A 24,003-nucleotide genomic window follows, 5' to 3' on the forward strand; every position below is an offset into this window, starting at 1 on the left:
AAAAGTAGATTAATCAAAAGCCAAAAATAGATTAATCAAACTGGATTCTATATTTTTTGTGCATCAAATCATCTACTAAATTCCAATTACAAGGCCAGTTGCATTTGTGCAAGGCCAGAGAAGGCAAGGGAACTACACAAAGCAGAGAGGTTAATTTGAGCTGCTGAACCTTTTACAGGGGATGATGCACGACAAAGAGAGAACCCAGCTGACTTTCAGATCCCAGGCTGAGTTTGCAGGGCTGCAGTTAGGAAAACAAAACAACCCCATCTCTATGTGTAAACTGAGCACATCTGATAAAAATAAAATTGGAGACAGATGATCATGGACACATGCAACACCATTTTATTTAGAGACTCACATTTCAGAGCAGAATAGCTTTTTACCGAGAACACCTCCTATCAGCTCAGTGAAGTAGGTAAAGGATTGTGCCACTCACATAATTTAGATTCTATAACAGATTGTAAACCAACTGATGGCCTGATAACTGCTGCTTTATGCTAAAAAAGTGACTGTTTAAATTGTGACGATTTTACTTAAATATGAAGGACCTGATAACAGGTCCCATTTTTGGAGGGTGAGACAGGTTGACATTCAGAGACCAGATTCCCAAGTGTGGTGTTGCCATCGCTGAACCAGACTGCAGTACTAGTGTAACCAGCCATGGACGGCTCACACCAGTGGCACGGAGACAGAGCAGGAGCTCCTATGTCACTACCCGTCCCTTCTTTTCCCACAGTTGGAATATCCAGAACGGAAGGAGGAAAAGAGGGTTTTGGTGTTTTAACAATTAATTAAATACAGAAACAAGTTTCTGAACAGCGCACTTGGGTAGTTTAATTTAAAAACTGCTTAAATCCTTCTATTTACACAGTGTATTGCGTTTTTAAAAGTGACTCCACATTGAACTCAGCATCAATCCATTACTCTCTGGAGTCCTGTTGAAACTTGTGTTTTCTTGGTAGGACTGTAAAAGCCATCGTACACAAATACTGACAGAATAATGTGAAGGTTTGAAATTATTTTCTCATAAAAGAGCTCTCCAAAAACTTTCCCATCTTAATCCTACATGATTCCTGAGAGAATAAACAATTGTTCTCCCCCCAGACTACATTGAAACAGATTGGCAAAAACATCTTAACTGCCATTTATATGAACAGCAGACTTGTTGCAAACAAACAGTTTTATTACAACCATTTATGCAAATCTTCCTTCAACTCCTTGCTGCTTGCCTACTACCGTGTCTCAGACAGTTGTGCTGGCATTAGCTTCGGCTAGGTGCTCCTCCTTATCTGTCTCTGAAGGTGGCTCTCTTGAATTTGATTGTTCTTTTACCCTAGTTTTCATGGCATGCACCGCATAGTTAATGCTAGTGCTTTCAGTCCAACTCCAGGACCCTGACAAGGGGTTGTATGACATTCCATTCACTGTCTTGACTAAAAAGCCATCTGTAAAAGAAAGGGAAAAAAGATGGCGATCCTCAGACATTCTAAGTCAATAAAACATCAAGCTCTAAAAAAATAGCAAGTTCTAAATATGCATTCTTCCACCGAGCTTTAGAGCAACAACACTGAGTCATCAGAAGCATATTTATAGTTGCTCAAGTTTTGCAGATTCAGGTCATCCACTTCAAAACTGATAAACTGAATATACCTGTGACGGTGCCCCCCCATAAGGCTTTATGGAGATATGATTATGAATGTATATATGACATAACTGGAATATGTTTTATGCTACATGTGCCATGTAACATATCTCTGTAGAGGCTATGATCTACTGGATCTATTAATCCTACTTGTATGCATGTATCATTTTTGTATTTGAAGTTATGAACATTGTATACTTGTATACTTGTATACTGTATACTTGTTTGATTCTGAGTAGGTTTTAATGAAACAGTTGGTCAGCTTCCTGAGAAAAGACTATTCTCAGTAAGTGCCCAATCAAGAGCCCTTAAGCCAACAATGAACCTGGAGACGCCAATCCACATCTGGGCTTTCCCAGGAACGTGGCGTGGCCGGTAAGGAACTCAATCATGCTTGGACATGTGACCTGCCCAGGTGACTCCAAAACTCCATTTTGTAGCTGGACTTTGCACAGGAGAGAGGAGGGGGTCTCTACCCACAAGAGAAAGTCTATTTAAACCCCAGGGAGACCCCTCCATTTTGTCTTCAGCTGGCTAAAAAGAGAGCCTCTCCACCCCCAAAGACACCTGAAAGAAACTGGAACAAAGGACAGTAACTACAGGGGGTGTGAGTGATTGCTGGACGCAGACTAGAAGGAGATTAGTCTGTAAAAGAAAGCTTACTGGAACTGGTGACAGGTTTCAGAGTAGCAGCCGTGTTAATCTGTCTTCGCAAAAAGAAAAGGAGTACTTGTGGCACCTTAGAGACTAACAAATTTATTTGAGCATAAGCTTTCGTGAGCTACAGCTCACTGCATCCGATGAAGTGAGCTGTAGCTCACGAAAGCTTATGCTCAAATAAATTTGTTAGTCTCTAAGGTGCCACAAGTACTCCTTTTCTTTTTGGAACTGGTGAGGTTTTTATCTGTATTCAGTTTTATTACCGTACTAGACATAGACTTGCGTGTTTTATTTTATTTTGCTTGGTAATTCACTTTGTTCTGTCTGATACTACTTGGAACCACTTAAATCCTACTTTCTGTATTTAATAAAATCACTTTTTACTTATTAATTAACACAGAGTATGTATTAATACCGGGGGGTGGGGAGGGGGAGAAACAGCTGTGCATATCTCTCTATCAGTGTTATAGAGGGTGAACAATTTATGAGTTTACCCTAATATAAGCTTTATACAGGGTAAAACGGATTTATTTAGGGTTTGGACCCCATTGGGAGTTGGCATCTGAGTGTCAAGGACAGGAACACTTCTGGTAAGCTGCTTTCAGTTAAGCCTGCAGCTGTTAGGGGGCATGGTTCAGACCTGGGTCTGGGTTTGCAGCAGGCTAGCGAGTCTGGCTCAAACCAGGCAGGGTACTGAAGTCCTAAGCTGACAGGGCAGGAAAGCAGGAGCAGCAGTAGTCTTGGCACATCAGTTGGCAGTTCCCAAGGGGGGTTCTGTGAGCCAACCTGTCACAATATCTATGGAAGACACTGGAGATTTAGCTATGAATGAAAAAAATAAGGCAAGAAGAACATGGATCAAGGAAACGGTGTAAATAAAGAGAAATTTTATGCTCCCTTCTTAATATCCCTTAGGTTCATCATATGATGCTGCATCATCTCAGACTCAGCAGGACAAAAGATAAAAAATTGAGTTCAGGCACCAGCTTGTTTACAGCGAGTTACAGGAAAAGTGAGGTGCTTGCTGGTGGGTTTTTGTTTTATTTTTAACTTTCTGTAGAGAAGGAGCGTCTGAGGGAAAAACCCAACACCTCAGAAATCAGTCTTTTAGGAAAGCAATCAAACTGGGATCATTGGTGTGACTTAGTATTTTGATCCAGACACCATAATACACTCTTTCAAGTTTTATTGGAAAGTCTGTGGTCAGCTTTCAACTTCAGACAGTTTTTAAATGAAATGTTTTAATAAATATAAGGCTAATGAAAGATGAAGACGACAAAAGCCCTTGGTTTATACAGTGCAGCAGCAGTGCAACCTTTGGACACTAGCTCATCAAGTGTCTCAACCCTGACCTAGAGGACTCACCCTTAGAAACGAAACACTATTGTCTCCAAAAAGAGTCCAAGAATTTGCATCTTTTGATGCTTTGGCTATCAACAAGGAGGCTAGCTGTGACGGTGGTTTTGTTTAAGTGACCTCTGTACGCTTGGAGTTGAACTGAAATCATCAACTCTACATACTCATCTGAACAGCCAGTATGTGGTAATGACTTTTAGCTATGCTTGACCTACGCCAAATCTGAGCTGCTAACAGGAGCACAGAACTCTTCACTTCAAGGTTACCAATCATCCTAGCTATCTAGTCCCCAGACAGTTGCCATTATAATCAGTAACACCTGGATCTCTCTATTCACTCCCGTCATTCTATTTGACACTTACTTGAGTCGAGCAGACATTCTAGCTCTTCAGGTGAAATAAACTTCTCCCAGTCATGAGTACCTTCTGGTACAATGCCCATTATTTTCTCTGCAACTACAATCCCCAAGATATAGGACAACTGTGTTTTGTTGATTGTAGTAATGAATAACGAGCCTCCAGGCTAATAAAAATATTAAAACAATATTCAATTAGCAGTACATTTAACTAAACAAAAAGTGTGAGGACCTTTCACATGAAAAAGTACAAGACTAATCATTTTTGAATTTCAAGTACAGAATGTGTCCATTTAGAAGCCAGGAGCTGCAGGAATGAAAGCTACTTTCACTGATATATGGACATAAATGTTTTAAGACAACTGCAGGTGATAGAAAAATCAGGATGTGATTATTTTTTGTAAAGACTGAGTCTTTTCAGCATTTAACCAACAGTCAACATCATCAAGGTTTTGGACATTAAAAAAGAACAGCCATGCCCAGAAATGTCTATGCTAATCAAGGATAACACCTAATTAAATTATAAAACAATACATGCAAATGATGCCCGAGAAGAGAATGAATTACAAGTATAAGAATGTGTGTAGTAAACACAAGACAATATCCGGTCTTATTTATTAAACTTCAATTTAAATTAAACAAACATACACACCCTTCTCCATAGCAACTGCAAGCAGATTAGTTTGGGCTATTTTCATACCTAACTGTGGCTGCTGACCACACCACAAATCCATAGAGCAAAAACTGCCCAAGGATATTTCTCCTACAGCGAGTGGGATCAGTGGGGCACTTACTAATGGAAATGCTTGATTGCTCAGAGGGCAGCCAAAAACGGATAGTGCAGCCAATCAGCGCTCATTTTGGGGGGCTTTCTTTTGGGCCATCGTGAAGTGAGCTGCGTCGTGACTGGCTGACTTGCTATTTCAATTCATATATATTCCGCATTCTTGTAAAAATAAGCACATTAATAAACCTATATTGCATAGTTCATCCTCAAAGACCTTAAAATGGTTTACAGATTGTACAGAAAGATCACTTTACCCACTGACAAGCAGCAATTTGTGAAGCACAACACAGGTGCTGTTTAACAGCTGCAACAATGTTACACTACACAGCAGTTCTGGACAAGAAGTGAAGACTTAGTTTATCCCACTGAAACTATAGGCATTTGTCACGGTTCCTCCCCCACTCTGAACTCTAGGGTACAGATGTGGGGACCTGCATGAAAAACCTCCTAAGCTTATCTTTACCAGCTTAGGTCAAAACTTCCCCAAGGTACAAAATATTACTCCCGTTATCCTTGGACTGGCCGCTACCACCACCAAACTAATACTGGTTACTGGGGAAGAGCTGTTTGGACGCGTCCTTCCCCCCAAAATACTTCCCAAAACCTTGCACCCCACTTCCTGGACAAGGTTTGGTAAAAAGCCTCACCAATTTGCTTAGGTGACTACAGATCCAGACCCTTGGATCTTAAGAACAATGAACAAGCCTCCCAACACTTGCACCCCCCCTTTCCTGGGAAATGTTGGATAAAAAGCCTCACCAATTTGCATAGGTGACCACAGACCCAACCCTTGGATCTGAGAACAATGAAAAAGCATTCAGTGTTTTACAAGAAGACTTTTAATAAAAAATAGAAGTAAATAGAAATAAAGAAATCCCCCCTGTAAAATCAGGATGGTAGATATCTTACAGGGTAATTAGATTCAAAACCATAGAGAACCCCTCTAGGCAAAACCTTAAGTTACAAAAAAGATACACAGACAGAAATAGTTATTCTATTCAGCACAATTCTTTTCTCAGCCATTTAAAGAAATCATAATCTAACACATACCTAGCTAGATTACTTACTAAAAGTTCTAAGACTCCATTCCTGTTCTGTCCCTGGCCAAGACGACTACAGCCAGACACAGACCCTTTGTTTCTCTCCCTCCTCCCAGCTTTTGAAAGTATCTTGTCTCCTCATTGGTCATTTTGGTCAGGTGCCAGCGAGGTTACCTTTAGCTTCTTAACCCTTTACAGGTGAGAGGAGCTTTCCCCTGGCCAGGAGGGATTTCAAAGGGGTTTACCCTTCCCTTTATTTTTATGACACGCCCCCCAAATCTCAGCTAGGGTGAAACACTGGCTGGGATTTCTTCCTGGAGCTCTAGGAAAACAGAGTTAATAAGACACATGCATCTCTAAATATACTACCAAGTACATAAAGACTAACAATATTTTCCACATCTCAAGGACGATTTTAACCAGTTGATTCTGGGAAACTTTCACGGGAGAGTGCATCAGCCACTTTGTTAGAAGCTCCTGAGATGTGTTGGATGTCGAAATCAAAATCTTGGAGAGCTAAACTCCACCGAAGAAGTTTTTTGTTAGTTTCTTTGACGGTGTGAAGCCACTTTAGTGCAGCATGGTCGGTTTGCAGGTGGAAATGCCGTCCCCAAACATATGGGCGTAGCTTTTCCAGAGCGTAGACAATGGCATAACATTCTTTTTCAGTGACTGACCAGTTGCTTTCCCTCTCAGACAGTTTTTTGCTGAGAAACACTACAGGGTGGAATTCTTGATCAGGTCCTTTCTGCATTAAAACTGCTCCCACACCACGCTCGGATGCATCTGTGGTTACTAGGAACGGTTTGTCAAAGTCTGGGGCCCTTAGTACAGGGTCAGACATGAGTGTCGCTTTAAGCTTGTTAAAGGCCTTCTGACACTTTCCGGTCCACTGAACAGCATTTGGCTGTTTCTTTTTGGTTAGGTCTGTCAGTGGGGCAGCGATTTGGCTGTAGTGCGGTACAAATCGTCTGTAATAACCGGCCAAGCCTAAGAAGGATTGAACCTGATTCTTTGACTTTGGGACAGGCCACTTTTGGATAGCATTCACTTTCGCCTGTAGGGGGCTGATAGTTCCTTGACCCACCTGGTGTCCAAGGTAAGTCACTCTGTTTAGGCCTATTTGACACTTCTTAGCCTTAACAGTTAGTCCTGCCTCCCTTATGCGCTCAAGGACTTTTTGTAGATGTTCCAGGTGGTCTGCCCAGGAATCCGAAAATATGGCCACATCGTCAAGGTAGGCGACTGCATATTCTCCTAATCCCGCTAGGAGACCATCTACAAGTCTTTGGAAAGTGGCGGGTGCATTTCGCAGCCCGAAAGGGAGTACATTAAATTCATACAGCCCGAGATGTGTGATGAAGGCTGACCTTTCCTTGGCAGATTCATCTAGCGGTACCTGCCAGTACCCCTTGGTTAAGTCCAAGGTAGAGATGAACTGGGCCCGTCCCAGTTTCTCTAATAGTTCATCAGTGCGTGGCATTGGATAGTTGTCTGGGCGAGTTACAGCATTTAGCTTACGGTAGTCCACGCAAAAACGTATTTCCCCATCTGGTTTGGGAACTAGAACCACTGGAGATGCCCATGCACTTTCAGAGGGGCGGATTACACCCATCTGTAACATATCCTGGATCTCCCGTTCTATAGCAGTTTTAGCTTGAGGAGACACCCGGTAAGGGTGGACCCTAATTGGGTGAGCATTACCTGTGTCAATGGAGTGGTATGCCCGTTCAGTCAGTCCTGGGGTGGCTGAGAACGTTGGCGCGTAGCTAGTGCACAGCTCCTGGATCTGCTGTCGCTGCATACGCCCAAGGGTCATGGAGAGGTTCACCTCTTCCACACCACCAGCACATTTCCCTTCGTAATAAACACCTTCAGGCCACTCAGCGTCGTCTCCTCCCTGGGCTGTAAACTGACAAACCTTTAATTCTCTGGAATAAAAGGGCTTTAGAGAATTAATATGGTACACCTTAGGCTTTCGGTTGGAGGTGGGGAATGCTATGAGATAATTAACAGCTCCCAGGCGCTCCTGGACCGTGAATGGCCCTTCCCACGATGCTTCCATTTTATGGGCCTGGAGCGCCTTTAAGACCATGACCTGGTCTCCTACTTTGAAGGAACGCTCTCTGGCATGTTTATCATACCAGGCTTTTTGCTCTTTTTGAGCATCCTGTAAGTTTTCTCTAGCAAGGGCTAAAGAGGTTCGGAGGGTGTTTTGTAGGTTGGTTACAAAGTCCAGAATGTTAGTTCCTGGAGAAGGTGTAAATCCCTCCCATTGCTGCTTCACCAACTGCAATGGCCCCTTAACCTCACGGCCATATACAAGTTCAAATGGGGAAAACCCTAAACTGGGATGTGGTACAGCTCTGTAGGCAAAGAGCAACTGCTGCAATACTAGGTCCCAATCATTGGAGTGCTCATTTACGAATTTACGTATCATGGCCCCCAAAGTTCCATTAAACTTCTCCACCATGCCATTTGTTTGATGATGGTAAGGAGTGGCAACCAAGTGATTTACCCCATGAGCTTCCCAAAGGTTTTTCATAGTTCCTGCCAGGAAATAAGTCCCTGCATCTGTGAGGATGTCGGAGGGCCAACCTACCCTGGCAAAAATGTCTGCTAGTGCCTGGCACACACTTTTAGCCCTGGTGTTGCTTAGAGCTACTGCTTCCAGCCATCGGGTGGCAAAATCCATGAAAGTCAGCATGTACTGCTTTCCTCTGGGTGTCTTTTTCGGAAAAGGACCCAGAATATCCACAGCTACTCGCTGAAATGGAACTTCAATGATGGGGAGTGGCTGGAGAGGAGCTTTGACCTGGTCTTGGGGTTTTCCCACTCTTTGGCACACCTCACAAGACTGGACATAGGTAGAAACATCCTTGCCCATTCCCTCCCAGTGGAATGACCCCCCCAAACGGTCTTTGGTCCTGTTCACCCCAGCATGGCCACTAGGGTGATCATGGGCTAAGCTCAAGAGCTTGGCCCGGTATTTAGTTGGAACTACCAACTGTCTCTGAGGATGCCAGTCTTCCTGGTGTCCCCCAGAAAGAGTTTCCTTGTATAAAAGTCCTCTTTCTACCACAAACCTGGATCGATTAGAAGAGCTGAGAGGCGGCGGGTTGCTCCGTGCCGCCGTCCACGCTCTCTGGAGGCTTTCATCTGCTTCCTGTTCGGTCTGGAACTGTTCCCTTGATGCTGGAGACATCAGTTCCTCATTGGATTGGGGACATAGGCTTGGTCCCTCTGGAAGCGATATAGGGGATGGAGCTGTTTCTGTTGACTGTGAACCGCTCTCCGCTGGTGCACTATGTTGGGATTCAGGCTCCGGCTGAGTCTCTTGTGTAGGGTTATCGGCTGCTGCCAGTTCAGGTTCGGTGGGGCCCTCTGGTGTTGAGGTTGCAAGTACTGGATTCAGTGCTGGCACGGGGTCTGGTGTTGGTTGTTTGGCTGGTTCCGGTTCTGGGACTGGTTCCGTCTGGGTCTCTGGGACTGGATCCACTACTGCTGTTGCAGACATTGGCCTGGGGTCCGGGTCCATCACCTCTGACCGGGCCCTGATAGAAGTTTCCGGAACAGAGCTAGGCCCCACGGCTTGTTTAGCCTGGCTGCGGGTGACCGTTCCCACCCTCTTGGCCTGCTTCACGTGATTGGCCAAGTCTTCCCCCAACAGCATGGGGATGGGATAATCATCATAGACTGCAAAAGTCCACATTCCTGACCAGCCCTTGTACTGGACAGGCAACTTGGCTGTAGGCAAATTGAAAGAGTTGGACTTGAAGGGTTGAATCGTCACTTGGATCTCTGGGTTGATTAAATTGGGGTCCACTAAGGAAGCATGGATAGCTGACACTTGTGCTCCGGTGTCCCTCCACGCGGTGACCTTCTTCCCGCCCACACTCACAGTTTCCCTCCGCTCCACGGGTATCTGGGAGGTATCTGGGCCTGTGGACCTCTGGTGTGATTCCGGTGCAATGAACTGTAATCTGTTGGGGTTCTTGGGGCAGTTGGCCTTTACATGCCCCAGCTCGTTACATTTAAAACATCGTCCAGCTGACGGGTCACCAGGGCGAGGTGGGTTGCTGGAGAACGGGGTGGTGGGACGATAAGGGGTCTGGAGGGTTCTTTGGGAGGTAGGTGGGGCTTTGGGTGGCCCCCGGTAATAGGGTGTGGTCTGGGGTGGTCCCTTCTGGTCTCCGCTCCAACTGCGACCAGTTTTCTTCTTCTCTGCCACCTCCACCCATCTGGCTCCAATCTCTCCTGCCTCGATTACAGTTTTGGGTTTCCCATCTAGGATGTATCTTTCTATTTCCTCAGGAACACCCTCTAAGAATTGTTCCATTTGCATTAGGAAGGGCAAATTTACTGGAGATTCAACACTTGCTCCTGATATCCAGGCATCCCAATGTTTCACAATGTGGTAGGCATGTCGGGTAAATGACATGTCTGGTTTCCACCTTAGGGCTCGGAACCTCCGACGAGACTGCTCGGGTGTTATCCCCATTCTGACTCTCGCCTTGGATTTAAACAGTTCATACTTGTTCATATGTTCTTTAGGCATTTCAGCTGCCACCTCAGCTAAGGGTCCACTGAGCTGCGGCCTCAGCTCTACCATGTATTGGTCAGTAGAGATGTTGTACCCAAGGCAGGCCCTTTCGAAGTTTTCTAAGAAGGCCTCAGTATCATCACCTGCCTTGTAGGTGGGGAACTTTCTGGGATGGGAAGTGGTACCTGGAGAAGGATTGCTAGGGTTTGTTGGTATATTCTGCTGGGCCTTTATCCTCTCCATCTCCTCCACATGCTTCCTTGCCTCCATTTCCCTCTTGTGGGCAGCCTCCTGTACCTCCTTCTCCAGCCGCATGAGTTCTATCTGTCTTTCATGTTCCCTTTGTTTTTCCTCAGCCTGAAATTTGGCTAATTCCAGCTGTAGTCGAGCCGAGGATTTGGCCATTCTAACCTCTCTGTTTTTAACTAACTTTACACCCGAGGTTTAGAAATAAACAAACAAAACTTGGCTGTAAAATTTTGCTGTGCTGGAATAGAATACCTATTCTCTGATAGTGATTGTCAGCCTACAGAAAAAGACAATTCCCTTGTCTCTGCTCTGGGCCCAAATTACAGCAAAAAACCTCCAACTACTTGGAAACCTGCTTACCCAGCCCAAAGAAAAAAAAAAATTTCTTTTCAAACCTGTGCTCCTTGTAAAACAAAAAAAATATCAAAATCCTAAAAAAAACCCTGCCACTTTTGTCTCCAGGCAAATGGGTAGAGCACACACCCCCTATTTACTTTTAGGAAGAAAAGAAAAAAAAACTTCTGGGTTGGAAGACTGTGAATTTCCCTGCAGGAGTTAAGTACCCTGCCTCCAGGCAAAGAAAACCTGCAATTCACAAGATAATCCCCTTTTGTCTCTGCTTGGCCACAAAGCAGAGAGAAACCAAGCTGCTTTCAGTTTCAAAGCTGCTTCCTGGACTTCCTAAAAATTCCTTTTTAAAATCTGTATTTCTAGTTCAAAAAATCTCAACTGGATCTCAAAATGATTTCAGGTTAATCCCACCACTGTGCCACCATGTCACGGTTCCTCCCCCACTCTGAACTCTAGGGTACAGATGTGGGGACCTGCATGAAAAACCTCCTAAGCTTATCTTTACCAGCTTAGGTCAAAACTTCCCCAAGGTACAAAATATTACTCCCGTTATCCTTGGACTGGCCGCTACCACCACCAAACTAATACTGGTTACTGGGGAAGAGCTGTTTGGACGCGTCCTTCCCCCCAAAATACTTCCCAAAACCTTGCACCCCACTTCCTGGACAAGGTTTGGTAAAAAGCCTCACCAATTTGCTTAGGTGACTACAGATCCAGACCCTTGGATCTTAAGAACAATGAACAAGCCTCCCAACACTTGCACCCCCCTTTCCTGGGAAATGTTGGATAAAAAGCCTCACCAATTTGCATAGGTGACCACAGACCCAACCCTTGGATCTGAGAACAATGAAAAAGCATTCAGTGTTTTACAAGAAGACTTTTAATAAAAAATAGAAGTAAATAGAAATAAAGAAATCCCCCCTGTAAAATCAGGATGGTAGATATCTTACAGGGTAATTAGATTCAAAACCATAGAGAACCCCTCTAGGCAAAACCTTAAGTTACAAAAAAGATACACAGACAGAAATAGTTATTCTATTCAGCACAATTCTTTTCTCAGCCATTTAAAGAAATCATAATCTAACACATACCTAGCTAGATTACTTACTAAAAGTTCTAAGACTCCATTCCTGTTCTGTCCCTGGCCAAGACGACTACAGCCAGACACAGACCCTTTGTTTCTCTCCCTCCTCCCAGCTTTTGAAAGTATCTTGTCTCCTCATTGGTCATTTTGGTCAGGTGCCAGCGAGGTTACCTTTAGCTTCTTAACCCTTTACAGGTGAGAGGAGCTTTCCCCTGGCCAGGAGGGATTTCAAAGGGGTTTACCCTTCCCTTTATTTTTATGACAGCATTATTTAGGTAGGTAGGTAGACTGTAATTCCCCATGCTGGAATTTGGCCATAACACTAAGTCACCAGCAAATCTTCATAATGTACAGCAGCATAAATTGCAAAATATGAGATACCATTACACAATTAATATACTTCTAGATAAAATTTTGTTTAATTGAGTCTCTGTATGTCCTAACGTAAACACTTTCAAAGAACAAAAGTAATATTAGTGGTTCTATGCACTGGTAGAAAAAGAATGATAGGGGCATGAGAAATTAGACAGAAGGGAGCGATGGTTCCTATTCAGATAAACTATGTTCCCTGCGTGAGTAGTTTGACAAGGCGGTGAAGTAAAGAAGAGTCTCAGACTACACACTGGGCCTACCGTCATCCTCTACTAACCAGAAACAAGAATACTAGAAAAAATAAAATAAATCCTAAGCACATCTAAATGTAAACATGGCACTCTTTAAAGCAATCCAGGAATACATCTGACTTTTAATGCTGAGTTGGAATAAGATGCCATGAGACAGAAGTTTAACTGCAGACAGAACTTCAGTGCATAGTTAAATCATATTTGTAGACACCATCAACATAGCTATTAGATCTTCCTCCACCATTGGAAAATCAGGCTGTAAGAACTTTTCATTAGGTTTTGACCTTGTACAACCTAATGGGAGTCATGGTACTACTGCAATATTAAGTGATGATGTCACAGAGGCCTTTGGGATCTACATGTGTTCTGATTAACTTTTTAAATAAAAACTTCATTAAAGAAGGAAGGAACAAACATTTCCTACAATTAAAGCAAACACTTACTTTTAACACTTGATAGCAGTACTTGATAAATGTTTCTAGGTCAGCCACATGCTCCACTACTTCAGAAGCAACCATTACATCAAAGGTTTCTGTAGCCTCTTCTGCAATATCCTCCAGTGAACACGGTTTGTACTGTATTCTCTTGGCTAGGACTGGATCAAATGACTTGTGCTGTTCTGCTGTTCTAATGTTGTCCTCCAGAGGATCAATTCCAGTAACTGAAGCTCCCAGTCTACCTAGAGGCTAATGATACATACAGTGTTGTTTATTCGCTGCATTAAAACAATCAGCGTAAGCATAAGGCTCTGTGTAAACTAACAGAATCTAATGTCAAAGTCACAAAAAAATCTTGCAGTAATCATCATTAGAACAGTGAGACAAACAAGAGTGGCCTTTGATCTGCAGCATTTTTAAAAGTTTATTAGACAGAGAAAGCACAAAACACATTTCAGATTTTCTATTCTTTTAAAAACTAATATTGTCAAATAGAAGATAGTGATTCTTTTACATCTGTATTTTAAATAATTGTTCTTTGTCCACTTTGCCACAAGTGCAGATTTTCTCCACTGCAACTATCACAGAGACACCATTTTTCTCCCCTAGGTTTTTGAACCTACACGTATGGTCACTCCTTACTGAAATGGTGAATCCACGTGTCTTTTTAATGGTTACTCTACAAATGATTATCTATGATACCTGCTCAATGCTGAAAGCTGAATACTCAGATGTTTACTCGGAAAGTACCAGTCTTGACTGTCACTGAAATATTTTAAGTACGTTCTTTCTCAGAGGTTGATGTCTCTTTTGAAACTGGAATACTTTGTGCTACACAACCAATAACTTTATGTTATTGGAACTCTAAATTCTCTAGTTATTAAGCTTGTGAAAGTTACAAACTCCACTGGCTTTACCAGCAGAGTGAGAGAGCTACTCGTCCATAGTCATTCAGTGTGTGGAGCTTGTAAGTACTTTGAACCAGCCAGTGAGAACTTAACTAGATGGACACATATGCACAGTATATCCACCCTTAAGCACACACCTGCAAAATTTTCTAATGCTCATGTACAATTTTCAAGCAGTCATAATTCTATAAAACAGAAACCATTTGTTTTATTTTTCAAAAATCAAGCAAAGGTACTAATCATCAATGAGAATTAAGACTATACCAAGTTTCCACTTCAGTAGTTTTTGCTCTAGCTGGCTCATGTATTTGGAGGGTAGGAGGTGAGGGAAGGAGGAATTGTTTTATAACAGGGTAAAGATACACATTTTTCACTCTCTCGCAGTTAAAAAGGATTTACGTCTAGCTACCAGAAATCGGGGGGAAGAGAGAGACCCACCTTTGTGCAGAGAGCCAGGGTGAGCGTCTGTGCTACACCTCTGAACTTAAAAGCTTCAAAAGATCTTGGGCTGCTCTGGGGGCTAGAGAGGTCCCCAGCGTAACTTAGACAGTTCTGGGGGCCAGTCTAAATTAGAGCAGCCCTATGAGACACAGCGCTGACCAGAATCTGTGTGTTACACTCCCACCCTCAACCAGGGGTGCTGGAACAATTTTTATACTGGGGGTGCTGAGACTCATTGAACCAAACTGTAAACCTTGTATATACGGCTGCCCCCTGCACCACAGGAATCCTCCTTATGCCAGATACAGGGCTTTTAGGGCCCCTTTGTACAGCCCCAGTACTATTAGGTGGTGTCAAGAGGCAAGGTCAGAGATGAGAACTTTGCCCAATATGGAAAATTTAAGCCCAGAAGTTTCAAAAGTGTCAGGCATGTGAAAATAGGTTATAATGGAAAACATGTTACTTCATTAACAAGAGTGGTCATGATAAAAAGTGATCTTTTACTAACCTCTCCCCACCACCCAATACAAATAAAAGTTATTTTCCAATGACTTTCCAAAGGAATACTAGAAAGGACTGATGATATTTTGCTATTTGTGACAATATTTGAATAATCTGTTTGTTGGTTAACCATAAAGTTTTAGCACCTCTTCCTTTCGTTTCTCTTTTCTTGAAGAACCTCAGTTGATTATAACAAAACATTGCGTGTACTTTTTTTAACCCAAATACTAAATGTGGTTTGCAGAATTTACTGCACTCCAAAACATGCATTTATCAATGTACCAATACGGCAGAAAAGGGCCTGGGGCTACTCCTCCTCATCTGAGATTTAGTAGTTAAACAAACACCTTTCAAAGTCTTTATATGCGCCTTAGCTAGAGAGGCAGGAACAACAAACTGTTTCTTACTTCACTTAACAATCCACCACCACAGCCAACATCTAGAATCTTTACACTGGACAGAGGGCTTCCCAACTGATGATCACTACTCATGTTCAATAGAGTATCTCTGAAATAAAGTGAACATAAATAAGCACAAAGATACAAAATGGTTTAAATGAAATGTTTCTTTAAAATTTGTGTTAAGTAACTATAATTGTTCAACAAGTTATGTCTCATTTTCCTGTCTAATTATTTTACACTGTTTTTAGATGGATGCTTAGAAATAGCATTACGCAGCAAAAGTAATTCCAAAACTGTACCTAATAAATGGCACTCTAATATCATTCAGAGAATGCAAGATGGAATATTCTCCTTGTTCATCCCACCATCTATGTGCCAAAAGCTGGAATTTTTTCATCTCTTTTGAATCCACTGTCGTGTGTGAAGTACTGTATAGCCTCTTCATAGCAGACCTAAACAATGAAAGCCAAACATCATGTCATAAACATGAATACCTGGCACCAAAACATGTGACTGAAACAAAAAGTTGGGTTAAGAGGAGGGAAAAATATTTCCTTCAAGGTGGGAGGAGGAACAAAGCCAGAGAAAGCACTTTTAATTCAATTTATCTCGCTGCCTAGAATCTAAAATCTCTCCTTTTAACTTAGTTAAGATCATTTAACGTCACACTGAATTACTGATAACTCTGAGCATAAAACAGATTATTTAATGTACATCATGTAGGGGATTTTTTAAACTTAGTAGTATGTATTTATGTACAGTAACAATAAAAAGGAAGAGCAAAAATTATCTGAAAAAATCAATTCTGATCTTTCAGAAGAGTTTATCAGATCATCATCAAGTTGTCATCAAACATCATTAAGCTCATTTTTATACAGTAAAGGATAACGTCATGGATAATTTGATTAGCTACTGTACTTACATGCTGCTTTTCGTTTCAGTCAGACAGACAAACCTTGTACTGTTGGATGTCAACTGCATTTTCCAGCTGTAGTTCTCACTGAAGCCCCCGGGGCCTCTCTGAAAAGCCTGACCATAATGGTCACCTGCATATATAACAAAATCAGTGCAATGGAAATCATTGCTTTATGATCATTCAGAGATAAAAGATCTGTTTGTCAAATTGGTTTGAAACACTATGTAGTGGTCATAAGTTTAAATAATTAAAATATGTGTCCAGGAGCTAATCAATGTATTCACCTTTACCTGTGAATACATTGTTCTCTCACACAAAAGTTTTGAGAGAGAAACCAGTCCCCTGTTGTTATGGATTTATGAAAAGAATACGCAAACAAATACAAAGCTAAGCAAATATATCACTGATTTACTTCTAATTTCCCTGAACTAATCAAATAGAACACAATCCAACAATCAAATTAAGATTACAATTGAAATTCAATTAACAGATCCATGGTTCAATGTATCTGGTTTGCCAATTACTACAATAAGCATTTAAATCAATTTACAACCTTAAAACAAGAATTACTTTAAGACTTCACAGGAAAGTTAAGGAAGAATGCATTTCTTATGATCTAATCAAGTGATCTAAGAGTGTGCTAAAAACAGAAGCTGACTCTTGCCTTTGCACTAAGACAGTACAGCTCTTAGAGTCTGTCTACACTGTAGATGCTCGAGTGGTACAGCTATGGTGCGGCAGCTGTGCGTCTGTAGGCACCATAGTGAAGGGGGTTTCCGTCACTGTAGTTAATCCAGCTCCTCGAGAGGCCACTGCTAGGTTAACGGGAGAATTCTTCCATCGACCTAGTGGTGTCAATTCTAGGACTTGACTATGGTGTTCAGGATAGTGACTGTGGAAAAGCCAGAGAAGGAGATGCCTGCCATGAACAGCAGGGAGAGAGACATGGCAGGGAACTCAAACCATGCCACAATCTAGGAACAGTCTAAAACTGTGCAGGAGTCTAGCCAGTCTCACCAGGTAAGCACAGATGAATCCACTGCCAAAGGGGAAGGGAATTTGAGTAAGTGTACGAGCAGTTTTCCTTGCAATTTTTTTTTTTTTGCTTTTCCTTTCCCTCAAACCTCATCTCCCGCCTCCCCCCAGCCACCTTTATTCCCCATTTTAAAATGACACCAGTCCCATTCACAAGTTAAAACAATGGATCAACTTTTCATTGCTGTACTGGTGTAATGTTAGAAAATACATTTCAAAAAGGGTTGTATGGCAGTCTGATTATACAATACACATCAGATCAGTGTCATGTGCTCGGGTGGCAATGGAAGAAACAGAGGCAGACTTTAGGCTCACTTTTCATTTTTTTGGCTTGTTGGGCTAGGAGGGGGGTCATGGGGAGTACTATGTTTATCAGAATAGGGATGTCTTTTATCCTCAAGAGATCCAGATGAAACTTTCATGGAGATCTTCTGCAATCCTCTCCTGAAGAATTCTAGAGATGGTAGCTTTATTTCTTCCTCTGAGATAAAGACGCCTTCCCATGCCACTCTGTGATGAGTTCAGCTGGCACCATTGCAGTAAACAAGCTAGTCCCACACAGGCCCAGGCAGCTTAAGGAAGCCATCAGCAGCCATGTTCTCTGTGCCTTTGTGACCCTCAGGAGTGAGATATTAGCCAAAATCACCATTGCCTATGAAAAATAGCATTAATAGTCACAGCCATTTCCCTATATCTGTACCAGGAAGAGGACCAAACTGTATAGCCACATGCAATAGAACACCCCCTTGTCCTCCCCCTGCTAGGCCGTACCCACCAGGGTTTTAGCTGCAGAGCAATGCTGTACCAAGATGCTCCAAAACCCAGATGTCAATAAGCATTTTTTATTAAGGTATTTGTGGAAATAATACAAAGAGAGTTTTGAGACTTCTCTTTCCCTTTTCGTTGTGACTGCAACTCTAAAGTGTATCAGTCTGTTTTTATCAGGTGGTTTTGAGGAGTCCCCCCTCCATGCCCAAGCCACGTCTGACCCTGATCAGGAGGCAAAGAAAGAGGACTAGGGAGTATATGTGCTGCAAGAGCCTCCAGGCCACAATTGCCTTGGACCATGATCAAAGGTCTTGGAGAACTCTTCAGAACATAATAGAGGGGAAAACTGAGAATGAAGAGAGCAGTTGCTGCAGGACAGGCAAAAGGACTAGGAGGCACCAAAGAAATGCACCAGGACATAATGGGGTTATTCGAGTAACAAACACAAATGTTACAGAGCATGGTTGACCTACAGTCCCAAAGATCCCGCACTGAGCAGACGTTGCAGTCCTAAATATACCTAAACATACCACAGTGTACTTCCTTAATCCAACTGTTCCACACCGAGGAACAAGAAGAGAACCACAGCTACATATACACATGTAAAAACACAGGTCAGTATAAATGTAGCCACAACAGACTGGACGGAATTACCGTTTACATATCTTGACATAAATAAAAGGAGAACTTGTGGCACCTTAGAGACTAACCAATTTATTTGAGCATAAGCTTTCGTGAGCTACAGCTCACTTCATCGGATGCATACTGTGGAAAGTACAGAAGATATTTTTATATACACAAACCATGAAAAAATGGGTGATTATCACTACAAAAGGTTTTCTCTCCCCCCACCCCACTCTCCTGCTGGTAATAAGCTTATGTAAAGTGATCACTCTCCTTACAATGTGTATCATACATCAGGAGAGTGGGGTGGGGGGAGAGAAAACCTTTTGTAGTGATAATCACCCATTTTTTCATGGTTTGTGTGTATAAAAACGTCTTCTGTACTTTCCACAGTATGCATCCGATGAAGTGAGCTGTAGCTCACGAAAGCTTATGCTCAAATAAATTGGTTAGTCTCTAAGGTGCCACAAGTACTCCTTTTCTTTTTGTGAATACAGACTAACATGGCTGCTACTCTGAAACCATTGGAATGTTTCTCTCATTGAGATCCAATCTAGTAAGTAAACACCACTAGCATCCCTTCGATCTCCCAAAAGCAAATTCTAATGTAATTCTGCACCTGCTGAGCTGGTAGTTAAAATTTTCTTGGTGTCTGAGGTGGCCAGTGTATAGCTTCATGAGCCAGGGAAGCAAGGGGTAGGTTGGGTCCCTCAGACTCACTATTGCCACTTCAACATCACCAATGGCAATCTCCCGGTTGGGAAAGAATGTGCCCGCTTGCAGCTTTTTGAGAAGTCCAGTGTTCTTCCTTGATCAGCCACACTGATATCAGTGAAGTGCACCTGGTGATCCACTAGCACCTACACAACCACAGAAAAGTAACCCTTTCTGTGTGGTAAGGTGGGCTGGTGCCAAAATAGGGACGTGTATGCGGTCTATCACCCTATCGCAGTTAGAATCATAGAATATCAGGGTTGGAAAGAACACAGGAGGTCATCTAGTCCAACCCCCCGCTCAAAGCAGGGCCAATACCCAACTAAATCATCCCAGCCGGGGCTTTGTCAAGCCTGACCTTAAAAACTTTTAAGGAAGGAGATTCCACCACCTCCCTAGGTAACCCATTCCAGTGCTTCAGTACCCTCCTACTGAAAAAGTTTTTCCTAATATCCAACCTAGACCTCCCCCACTGCAACTTGAGACCATTACTCCTTGTTCTGTCATCTGCTACCACTAAGAACAGTCTAGATCAGGGGTCTCAAACACGTGGCCCGTGGGCCGCATGCTGCCCGCAGGGTTCTTTCATGCAGCCCGCCAAGGTCCCCGCACCCCCACACCGCGTGCCCCTCCGTCTACCCTGTGGCGCCGCGAACCCCGCACTGCTCCCTGAAGGGAAGGGGTTGGAATAGGGGCAGGAAAGAGGCGGGAAAGGGGCAAGACCTCATGGAAGGGGTGGAGTGGGGGCGGGGCCAGGGGCAGCAAGGGTAGGGTGTCACTGATGCGGCCCTCGGGCCAATGCACTAGTCCTCATGTGGCCCTCGTGGTCATTTGAGTTTGAGACCCCTGGTCTAGATCCATTCTCTTTGGAACCCCTTTCAGGTAGTTGAAAGCAGCTATCAAATCCTCCCTCATTCTTCTCTTCTGCAGACTAAATAATCCCAGTTCCCTCAGCCTCTCCTCATAAGTCATGTGCTCCAGCCCCCTAATAATTTGTGTTGCCCTCCGCTGGTCTCTTTCCAATTTTTCCACATCCTTCTTGTAATGTGGGGACCAAAACTGGACACAGTACTCTAGATGAGGCCTCACCAATGCCGAATAGAGGGGAATGATCACATCCCTCGATCTGCTGGCAATGCTCCTACTTATACAGCCCAAAATGCTGTTAGCCTTCTTGGCAACAAGGGCACACTATTGACTCATATCCAGCTTCTCGTCCACTGTAACCCCTAGGTCCTTTTCTGCAGAACTGCTGCCTAGCCATTCAGTCCCTAGTCTGTAGCAGTGCCTGGTATTCTTCCGTCCTAAGTGCAGGACTCTGCACTTGTCCTTGTTGAACCTCAGCAGATTTCTTTTGGCCCAATCCTCTAATTTGTCTAGGGCCCTCTGTATCCTATCCCTACCCTCCAGCACATCTACCTCTCCTCCCAGTTTAGTGTCATCTGCAAACTTGCTGCGGGTGCAATCCACGCCATCCTCCAGATCATTAATGAAGATATTGAACAAAACCGGCCCCAGGACTGACCCTTGGGGCACTCCACTTGATAGCAGCTGCCAACTAGATATGGAGCCATTGATCACTACCCGTTGAGCTCGATGATCTAGCCAGCTTTCTATCCATCTTATAGTCCATTCATCCAGCCCATATTTCTTTAACTTGCTGGCAAGAATACTGTGGGAGACCATATCAAAAGCTTTGCTAAAGTGAAGGAATAACATATCCATTGCTTTCCCCTCATCCACAGAACCAGTTATCCCGTCATAGAAGGCAATTAGACTAGTCAGGCATGACTTGCCATGCTGACTGTTCTCAATCACTTTCCTCTCCTCTAAGTGCTTCAAAATTGGTTCCTTGAGGACCCACTCCATGTCCAGTTCAGGAACCCGATTACTGCAAATCTGCCTACTATTTCCTACACATTATCAAGAGTCACAGCCCTGCATAGCAAGAGATGTTTTATGGCCTTATACAGTTGGAGCATAATGGGCCCCGCTCTACGGATTTTCCAACCCAAAATTATTGCCCACTGACCAGTAGCAAGCCAGTGTTAAAAGCTTCCTGAGAGTGATCTCCACTTGCTTCTCCACTTGACAATGCTTCTCTCATTTTGGTGTCCCTGTTGCGGAGGGCTGAGGTGAGCTCGACACAGAGCCCCAGGAATGTGGCTTTTCACATCTGAAAGCTCTGTAGCCACTGTTCATCATCCCAAATCTGCATTATGATGCAATTCTCATCAGCCAATGCTCATTTCTCAGGCCCAGAAACAGTGCTCCAACATGCAGAGCAGCTCCGGGAATGCCAGCAGCAACCTGGCATTGTTTTTCACTATGTCCACCAGCATCCAGTTACTGTGCTCAAATAACGCTGCATTGTCTTTATCACAATCCCAATTGCAGCAGTACTCCCTCAAGCTGTGAAAATACCGGACAATCATGTGCCCTGTATTAGCAGCGCAGACGAGAACTGTACTGAGTTCTGCCGGCTCCATGCTTCTGACAGACAGATGGCAGACACCAAAAAGCACTCCAAGCGACTGTGAGAATTTTGAAAAACGGAACAAAAATTATGGGATATGGAAAGTATTATAGGATGGAGAAATTAGCATGGTGGGAACTTGACCCCTCGCTCCCAGAAATCCCTGGGTGATATATGCTACTAGTTCACAAAGCACTGTGAAAGTGTCCCAAAACGCACTGCACCAGACAGCAGGGCACACTGGGATACCTACCCAGGATACACTGCACTTCACACTACTGTTACATCAACACACAGACTCTGGGTACCAGTGCAAGCAACCAGAAATGCACACAGCCATGCAATATGCACACAGCATATGCCTTTTATGCAGAAATGCACACAGCCATGCCTGTTATGATGAGATTACTGGTTCTGTGGATGAAGGGAAAGCAGTGGATGTATTGTTTCTAGACTTTAGCAAAGCTTTTGACACGGTCTCCCACAGTATTCTTGTCAGCAAGTTAAGGGAGTATGGGCTGGATGAATGCACTATAAGGTGGGTAGAAAGCTGGCTAGATTGTCAGGCTCAACGGGTAGTGATCAATGGCTCCATGTCTAGTTGGCAGCCGGTATCAAGTGGAGTGCCCCAAGGGTCGGTCCTGGGGCCGGTTTTGTTCAATATCTTCATAAATGATCTGGAGGATGGTGTGGATTGCACTCTCAGCAAATTTGCGGATGATACTAAACTGGGAGGAGTGGTAGATATGCTGGAGGGGAGGGATAGGATACAGAAGGACCTAGACAAATTGGAGGATTGGGCCAAAAGAAATCTGATGAGGTTCAATAAGGATAAGTGCAGGGTCCTGCACTTAGGACGGAAGAACCCAATGCACAGCTACAGACTAGGGACCGAATGGCTAGGCAGCAGTTCTGCGGAAAAGGACCTAGGGGTGACAGTGGACGAGAAGCTGTATATGAGTCAGCAGTGTGCCCTTGTTGCCAAGAAGGCCAATGGCATTTTGGGATGTATAAGTAGGGGCATAGCGAGCAGATCGAGGGACGTGATCATTCCCCTCTATTCGACATTGGTGAGGCCTCATCTGGAGTACTGTGTCCAGTTTTGGGCCCCACACTTCAAGAAGGATGTGGATAAATTGGAGAGAGTCCAGCGAAGGACAACAAAAATGATTAGGGGACTGGAACACATGAGTTATGAGGAGAGGCTGAGGGAGCTGGGATTGTTTAGCCTGCAGAAGAGAAGAATGAGGGGGGATTTGATAGCTGCTTTCAACTACCTGAAAGGGGGTTCCAAAGAGGATGGCTCTAGACTGTTCTCAATGGTAGCAGATGACAGAACGAGGAGTAATGGTCTCAAGTTGCAGTGGGGGAGGTTTAGATTGGATATTAGGAAAAACTTTTTCACTAAGAGGGTGGTGAAACACTGGAATGCGTTACCTAGGGAGGTGGTAGAATCTCCTTCCTTAGAAGTTTTTAAGGTCAGGCTTGACAAAGCCCTGGCTAGGATGATTTAACTGGGAATTGGTCCTGCTTCGAGCAGGGGGTTGGACTAGATGACCTTCTGGGGTCCCTTCCAACCCTGATATTCTATGATTCTATGAATATACACATTTTGGTGGCTGTATAGATATGTAATTTGAATCGACCAAACTTTGTAGTGGAGACCCCAATATTGCAAACACTTATGCACATGCTTAACTTTACTACCACAAGTAACCCCACTGACTTTAAGGGGACTTCACGGTAGTTAAATTAAGCATGTGCGTGTTTGCACATTGGGATCTTAGTTGGCAAGCTCTTTGGAGCAAGGACCATTTTTAACATATATGTACAATGCCTAGCAAAACAGGGCTCTGATCCCTGATACATTTAAAGGTGGCACACCCCAAATCCACCATGTCATTTTAGAAACTGTGGTCCTCCTCTCCCCAGCCTGCCCCATACTTTTCCAATCTATTCATCTCCTCTCCCTATCACATGCACCCTCATCCATAGCTTAGTCAAAGCCATGCCTCATAATCGGTACCCAGGGGATATCTGATTACCACCAGCCTGACTTTTTAACTTGTTCCACATGTCAGATTATTTG

General features: G+C 43.5%; 1 protein-coding gene across 2 annotated transcripts in view; it reads right to left on the bottom strand.

Moving 5' to 3' along the window:
* Positions 1-322: 322 nt before the first annotated feature.
* The window catches only part of COQ3 (coenzyme Q3, methyltransferase), a 36,692-nt gene continuing 13,011 nt past the window's right edge, over positions 323-24,003 (bottom strand). Inside the window, exons 2-7 of one of the 2 annotated variants that reach the window (XM_073336831.1) lie at positions 16,304-16,427; positions 15,681-15,833; positions 15,388-15,487; positions 13,137-13,379; positions 4,024-4,183; positions 323-1,448 (exon numbers count right to left, since the gene is read on the bottom strand). In XM_073336831.1, the coding sequence (XP_073192932.1) occupies positions 1,246-1,448; positions 4,024-4,183; positions 13,137-13,379; positions 15,388-15,487; positions 15,681-15,833; positions 16,304-16,427 (983 nt within the window). In that variant the 3' untranslated portion in view covers positions 323-1,245. The remainder of the gene's footprint in view (positions 1,449-4,023; positions 4,184-13,136; positions 13,380-15,387; positions 15,488-15,680; positions 15,834-16,303; positions 16,428-24,003) is intronic. The other variant, XM_073336830.1, reaches the window with a different exon arrangement.

Source organism: Lepidochelys kempii, chromosome 3 (genome assembly GCF_965140285.1).
Source record: "Lepidochelys kempii isolate rLepKem1 chromosome 3, rLepKem1.hap1, whole genome shotgun sequence".
In the NCBI taxonomy this organism is placed as follows: Eukaryota; Metazoa; Chordata; order Testudines; family Cheloniidae; genus Lepidochelys; species Lepidochelys kempii.